Consider the following 8,053-nt stretch of genomic DNA (forward strand, 5'->3'; position numbering starts at 1 on the left):
AGCTCGGACGCAGCTTGGCTTGGGCGTGGCTCGGCTTGGCTTGGACGGAAGGCGCAAACATAGTGGCGTTGCCTTGGCCGCGAAATGGTTGTGTCATGGAGCATTACCTCCGCGGGCCCGATTGCCTTTTTCGGGCGTAGTTCAAACAAGAAACCTTCTTCCGTCCTAATTCTAAAAGTGTTGTGCTTATAAAAGGAAACCTTCTTTCACCCAAACTCCAAAGGAATATACATATAAAGGTTGCCGCACCTCTCGTATTTTTTGTAGTATTGGTTTTGTTTCCACATCTCCGGGTTAGCAACAAAGCAGAGAAGTAGGCGAGCGTATTCCAGGTATGTGCTCCAACGTTTTTTTTTTTTGTCGGCGCAAACCCTAGCCATAGATATATTCTCCATGAACCCATAGAAATACATTTGTATGAATGATTCTTCCTTGCTAGCAGTATCATAGTAATATTAGCCGTCGCGTCGATGGTAAGAAAAACCAAGTATTATGCAAAATGTGTGTGCGTGAATAGGTTGCCGTCATTAGTTTTCTTCTCGTGAAAACCTAGTTTCAGGGTTTCGTTTCCCTTTTGTGGCCGTGCGAAAACATCCCTCTCTCGGCCGCAAGCATGTTCTCGTAACTTGACCTAGGTTGCACTTTCCGCGACCTTGCCTGTTTCCCGTGGTATTTCCTAGTTTTGGCCAAGAGTGCGACATTCACGTATATCCCATTGAGCGGCATCAGTACTCATTCTTTTAGTTATGAATGCCATGACATGTGGCCAAAGAGAAATTTCCGCGACGAATGTGTTGTTGTTCATAACCGACTTTGTTAAGACTTAATGTACGCTTTTCTCCAAGAAAGTAATTCTTCGTTTTGCTTCGTTGTAGTTACTTCGAAATCATAAAGAATTTTGTTAAGATGTCAACCGAGAAAAGTCTTGCTACTACCTCGAAAAACGTCGGAAACTCCAAGCCAAACATAGATGATGAATTTTTTACAAAGTCTTCTTCACCTAGGAAAACTCATCCCAAATATGTGGCGATTCTTCTGACCGGTTCAGAAAATGAAGGAGAGGTCCAGTCGGTTCGGCCGGGGAGCATAATAAGATTATGCCTGCAGAGGAAAGAGTATCCTGCTTCTCCCATCGACTTCAAGATCTGTCAGAGTCCGTTGCGTTCTTTTGAGAAGTGGATGAAATTTATGATAAGTCAAGATGGTGTGAGGGCCAATTTGACCAAAGCGCAAATCATTGGAGCTGTCACGGCTTCTGCAACACTTCAATTTAGGAATGACACCCCGGGCTTGATCACATTTGTCTCCAGATGGTGCCCAGATACTCATACCGCCATATGCAGATGGGGTGAAATGACCATCTCTTTAGAGAGTGTAGCTGTCTTGCTGAACCTTCCCATAACAGGGAATCTTGACATCACATTATCCGACGATGAAGAAGAAATATATGCCACTCTTTTAAAGAAGTCAGAAGGATTCGTTCGGAAGGATTACGAGACGAAATGCTTCTATAGATGGTGGGTGTCTGAGTGGTTCCCTGATGAGCCGGATTCCGACCTAGCTTTAGACGACACTCTTCATGTTGCTGCATTTTTAGCACTGTGGCTGTCCAGATATATTTTTGATGACGACTCTGGTAAAAAGGAGATAAGGCGAGGGCTTGTTAAATTTGTCATCAAACTGGCGAAAGGCGTCGTTCTTCGTATTGGCGGCTTGTTTCTTGGTTCTTTGTATACCCATTTGGATCATTTGGTCGTGGATATGTATGCTTAGAATGGTTATATGAAAGTGGACTCGTATGTTCACGTCGTTTTTCTCCAGGCATGGATGTGGGAGCATTTTACAAAATATGCTCCCAAACTGTTGGCTCCACTTCATGAGTCCTGCGGCGACTCTCGAATACTGCGCTGGTCTACTAAGCGTCCAAGATATGGAGTGCAGCTCATTGATTTTCTTGACAATGCCTACGCTGTTAGTTTCGTCCATGGGCTCCAGTTCATTCGTATATAATTCATCCGAACACTTTCGCCGCTGCTCCGAACTTGAATTTTCTTTCTTCCGGAGAGAATACGAGTGTTGGATAAATCGTATTTATGCGGAGTTGCATCCCTGGACACGTGCCATCTTTCTTCCGGGGATGTTTCAAGGAGGTCCCTTATAATATTGACATGGCGGCTCGGCATATGGGTTTTGACCAAGGGGTCCCATTTATTGGTCAGCCGGTTCTCCGGAAGAGTCGTTGCCAGCTGTTCTTAATGCCAGTGTTCTCGCGCCAGGTAAAAGCCTCCCTTTCCTTCTCCCAGATCGAAGTCCAGTGACAACCCCTAGGTACAACAAGTTCCGGCAGGATGAGTTTCTCTCCATACATGGGTTTGCGGGAGATGTTGTGGAGAATACTCGTGGCAAGCCTTCCTCTGTGACTTTAGTGGAGCATCCGTTGTTGAGAGAACCTTCTTCTGCTAAGTGAAAGTCTCTCAGTCTGGATGCGGGACGTTCTCAAAAAAAGGAACGAAGGTCCAAAAACCGTGCGGGTGGTTTCGGTCGGACACGGAAGTTTCCGTGACCTTCAATTCTTCCAATATACGTGTATCTATGACTCCCTACTAATTTTGACTGATTTACACAAGTCTTCTATTTTTGTTGCCGAACATCTTTTCTTCTTTCATAACTCAGGGTCTTGACAACACAAACGCCTTTGCTAGGCTTGCACAAAAGTTGCCTAATAAGTTTCCTGAGGATGCAGGAGAATCCGAAGAAGAAGAAAGCTCGGGATCCAACGGTGATGAAGAAAGTGCTTCTGAAAGTAACGCTGAGTCTTTCTCCGGCGATTCCGCAAATGAGTTGGTAAGTTTCCGTATTTTCCTCCCCCTTCTTCTCTTTGCTTTTTAAAACAAAACTGACTCGTAATGTTGCAGGGAGGAATTGTTTCTGAAGATGGCCTTGAGGTGGAGACTCGCCACGACGAAGGTCCAACCGTGGAAGCCACGCCTATTAGTGATTTGGAAATGAATGTTGATAACTCTGAGACCCATATGGTGGAAAGTAATCCAGCGACCATTGGCGCAATCGTAGTCAGGAATACTTTGCCGGTAACAGATTCGGTTGCGGGCGCCATTTTTGTGCCTCCATATTTTACTCCTCACGAAGTCCATGTGTTGATTGGAGGCTTCAGTGTACCATCTAAGCATGCAGAGTTGTATACCAGGATATGGGAAAATATGGTCATATTTCCACGACCAAAAAACTCACTAGACGATTTGCATTGGTCAAGCGTGTGGAAGAAGCTCTATCTTCAATTCACCATATGTGCAACGTGAATGGCCACACTGTTTCCGAAGATGTGGTCTCAAGCTGGAAGTTTCACCGGGATATGTGTGTATATTTTGAGTTTAATTCCTCCTGGTTCTGCAAGGGCTTTTATGAGATCCAAATACTGCAGGATGAAACGCTTGATGGTTCTTCCACGGATTTGATTAATCATCAGGAGGCAGAAGTTGATAAGTTGTCCCAGGAGTTGGAGAACTTATCTCAGGAATTGAAGCTGAAGCAGGCGGCTCTTCAAAATATGAAGGACGCTTTCTCCAAGAAGAACAAGTCGTTGTTGAATGATTTCCCTTGAGCGTTTTATTTTCTGAACTTTCTTTCCTTAGGTTTTTTTTTTTGAAATGTGAAGAAACGCCTAGTTTGTGGTTTGGTTTTTCCTGGTTTTGGATTGATAGATGATTGCTCATTATGAGAGTTTTGGATTATTTTGGAATAATGGTTTTTTGATATGTTAAAGTATGAATTGCAAGTGTAAGTAGCAAATCATCTGGGAAAATTGTGAAACCGTGAATATTGCATGACGGTGGAAAGCATGGGATGAAATTTGGGAATAACATGGTGTTTGGTTTCAAAGCGGAAACCCAAAGTAATCGGTTATGTATTTTGCCTGACCAGACTTACTTGATTTATGGTCCCTTCAAACAAAACGGATCCCAGGGCGTAAGTCCGCGTTTTATGGGCAACGTCGTCTTGCCCGCGAAAAGTCCCCAGTTGTTCCCCGTTGTGTGATTGTTGATAATTGTTGATAACTGAGCCGTCGATCCTGAGTGGATTCTCTGCTCCCCTCTTCCGAAATCTGAGTTGAAAGATGAAATCTGGAATTGGAAATTGATATTGTAACCGAAAGATTAATCTCCCACTGTGGTCGCCAATTGTTTGTAGGTGAAAACCGTTTCTGCTGGTTTCGGTAATTTCGTGTGAGTGCGGGTGAGAAACGAATCAAAACCCAAAACAATGTACTGCACGTGAGTACTTTTTATTCGAGAGATCAATCTATACAACCCTGGACTAAGCCAAGAATGGACGTTCCAGGTTTTCTTCGGTCACAAAGTGAAGGAGAAGGGTTGGTCTTAGGGAGGGAAGCGAAGAAAGTGTTGAGGCCAGAATAGTTGATTCTGGAAGTATGGGTGTTTTGCGACTTGTATCCGAAAGTTGAACTGGCTAGCTGAATGGAAAGCTACCAGGTGATTTCTGGATGTGTATTGTTCTCCTAACCAAAAACTTATCCTTTGGTGGAAATAGGTGAAACCTATTTATACAAGTCGTAATGAAACGTACCCTGGCCTCAAAAGAAGTGGAAACGGTTGAGTAATAGAAGAAAGTGGTAACGGGTAACGCCTGGAATTGATGTTTCCATAATGAAGAAAACGTTTCACCATTACTTCTTGTATTTACTAACCGCCTCACTCTTATGACACTTTCTTGTAACAGGCGTATTACACGCCGCACGCTGTTAACCGCCAGACCAATACCCTGATGAGTATCCCCCAGTTTGTCACATGTTTTGATGTCTCGAATGTTTTCGTGGAAAACGTGTAGTAGGTTGCTACGTGTGGCATGGTGGCATGCCAGTGGCCATGGCATAGCGACGTGCTAGTAGTTGTGGCATGGTGGCATGCCAGTAGTCGTGGCATAGCGACGTGCTAGCAGTTGTGGCATGGTGGCATGCCAGTAGCCGTGGCGTAGCGACGTGCTAGCAGCCGTGGCGTAGCGACGTGATAGCAGCTGTGGCATGGTGGCATGCCAGTAACCGTGGCGTAGCGACATGCTAGCATCTGTGGCATGGTGACATGCCAGTAGCCGTGGCATAGCGACGTGCTAGAAGTTGTGGCATGGTGGCATGCCAGTAGCCGTGGCATAGAGACGTGCTAGAAGTTGTGGCATGGTGGCATGCCAGTAGCCATGGCATAGAGACGTGCTAGTATTTGTGGCATGGTGGCATGGCAGCACGTCGCTATGCCATGGTGGCATGCCAGTAGCCTTGGCATAACAACGTGCTAGCATCTGTGGCATGGAGGCATTCCAGTAGCCTTGGCATAGCGACGTGCTAGTAGCTGTGGCATGGTGGCAATGCCAGTAGCCGTGGCATAGCGACATGCTAGTAGCTGTGGCATGGTGGCATGTCAATGGCCGCGGCATAGCGACGTGCTAGCATCTGTGGCATGCCAGTAGCCGTGGCGTACCGACGTGCTAGCAGTTGTGGCATGGTGGCATGCCAGTAGCCGTGGCATAGCAACGTGCTAGTAGCTGTGGCGTGGTGGCATGCCAGTAGCCGTGACATAGCGACGTGCTAGCAGTTGCGGCATGGTGGCATGGCCAACATGCTCGTGCATTTTTTAGGTGAGGTTTAGTTAGGGGTTTTGGCATAAACCATGGAATTTGGCGTTGTAGCCAATTTAGGATTTGGAGGCACAAACCAAGGGATTTGGCGTTGTGGCCAAAAGTCGCCATAACTCTTGCAGTTTGGTAGCGAGTTTGGACGGCCGAGATTTGCATCTCAGGAGAAAAGATGGCCATTGATCATGGTCGCATCTTGTTTGCATAGCGATATTGGAAACGTGTTGGTGGTATGCCAGTGGCCACGACATAGCAGTATGCTAGTTGCGGCGTGGCCAAAGTATCGTGAACGAGTTTGGTTGCAACTTGCCAAAATTAGGGTTTGGTGTGTGGAGACCCTAATTAACGCGTGTAGGATGCGTGTGGCGCGTTTTGGAAGCTAGCACATTTGGGAAGCACGTTTTGAGAAACTAGCTTAGTATAGCGACTTCTTTTGAGATCGTGGCAGGTTTGGAGCAACCTGATTGGTCGTCGGAAAGTGGGGCCACCATGCTAGGGGCATGGCTATGCTTCCAACTCGCGGTGGCGATTTTGAAGTGACCTGATTGGTTAATTGGAAGAGGGCCGGCATGTTAGGGCGCGGCCTCACTTTTATCGCGCTGCGGCGAATTTGGTTGCCTAGCTGGGCTAGGCACGGTTTCGACCAACGGGGTCTACTATATGGCGCGAGGCGCAAAACCTTAATTTGCAATTTAGTTAGGTTCATGAGTTTTTTTGCAAGTTATCACAATGATTAGATGGATTTTCGTATTTTTTCACAAAAATCTTTACTTACAGAATGCAGTATGCTTTCTGTCTGAGCCTTTCGTGCAATGGCCTTAATTTTGGTACTTGGAGGTTTCATGCTACTCAGCTGCGAGTGAAAATAAGTCCGTCATGCCGTACCGATTTAAGGGTTTTGTTGAGGAACATAGCACAAGAAAGTACTCAGCGAGTCTAGTATTGGCGAGGCGCCAGAATTTAAAGTATATTGAGCGGTTCAATAAATGCATCAGTGGAGAGGCTAGTACTCGCAGCACCGCTTCCTTGCAGAGTGACGTCACATCTGATGCAAGGTTTTACGATTTTAACCCTAAGCTAAAAACCACCATCAACAACAGGAAAGGGCGGAAGCTAAGATAAAGGTTCAAGAAGATGGTAATCTTAGCAGTTAATCCAACTTACGGTTGGAAATCCTGGCCGTAAATTTCCTTGGAAAGTTAGTATCATATTATACTCAAACAAGAATCTGATAAATTAAGAATCAAAACGCTAGTATCCATTTATTCAAGGTTAAGTCTGCATAATGAAAAGTAAGTCTGAAAAGTAAATCACTCAAATCCATAACCTAAAACATGCTAAAAGTCTGCATAAACATAAGCTGGAATGACTTAAACAAGTACATAACTTACAATCATCCACTACGACCAACAATCGAAGGAACATCCTCAGAAGATGATGAAGAACTGTTGGGAGTTTGGGAAAGACTTATCCAATCATCCTCGGTGTTAGTATAGAGATCATCCTTCGCTGGATTATATAACTCCAGAAGCCTGAGAATCAGTGTTCTTTGTTCCTCGCAATCCAAATGTAAAACCTCCTCAATGTTACGTCTCAGTCCCCTGGCAATCCACTTAGCTCTCTTGACCTATTTTCACATCATTCAATTAATAGTGGTACATAATTTGAGAAACTTATACCAAAAAAAGAATTATATACTTAGCCTACGTACCATCATCGTAACAATATCACACATTGGTAGTTCCTGGGGTTCTTTCTCCTTTTCAGGGTTCCTAAAAATAATGAAAAACATATCAGAATATAGGATTACGGATTGGAAATAACAGATAACCCGTCTTTTCTACATAATATCGGCTGGGAAAAGTGAGACCTCCTCACCGTAAACATAGTCTCGGCTAATAAATATGCGGACGACCTAACCGTAAACACAGTATCGGCTAGAAATTACAAATAGTTAGGAAAATTTATTTACGATTAGGAAACTCCCAGTCGAAACACTCATCCCTCAATTTTACTCTGCAAACACAGGACGACTCACGGCTGGGAAAGTCCCCAACGTAAATGTATTTCACGGTTGAGATCTCAAAGTTTCCTAACCGCATGAGACATTAACGGCTGAGAGTTCTTGATGTCCCAACCGTTAGGTATACATTACGGCCAGGACGATATGATATCCCGGCTGTAAACGCTTCATAAAACCTTTTTTGGAAACCCTAAAATCATGATCGAACCTATTTTTACAATCTAATGGTAAAATAACTGGTGGGTTTTTCGATTCTTACCTAGTAGGAATCATTTGTGGAGGATTCGCATGTGTTTGAACAGATTGGTTCACCACAGGAGGATTTGAAGGTGTTTGAAGAGATTGGTTCACCACATCTCCATAAAAAAA

At 44.7% G+C, this 8,053-nt stretch overlaps 1 protein-coding gene across 1 annotated transcript; it reads left to right on the plus strand.

The window, feature by feature from the left end:
* The first annotated feature begins 906 nt into the window (after positions 1-906).
* On the plus strand, positions 907-1,773 carry LOC113324366. Its single transcript, XM_026572686.1, has one exon. The coding sequence runs from the start codon at positions 907-909 to the stop codon at positions 1,771-1,773; it is 867 nt and encodes a 288-aa protein (XP_026428471.1).
* Positions 1,774-8,053: the final 6,280 nt, after the last annotated feature.

This window comes from Papaver somniferum, chromosome 11 (assembly GCF_003573695.1).
Source record: "Papaver somniferum cultivar HN1 chromosome 11, ASM357369v1, whole genome shotgun sequence".
NCBI classification, from domain to species: domain Eukaryota; kingdom Viridiplantae; phylum Streptophyta; class Magnoliopsida; order Ranunculales; family Papaveraceae; genus Papaver; species Papaver somniferum.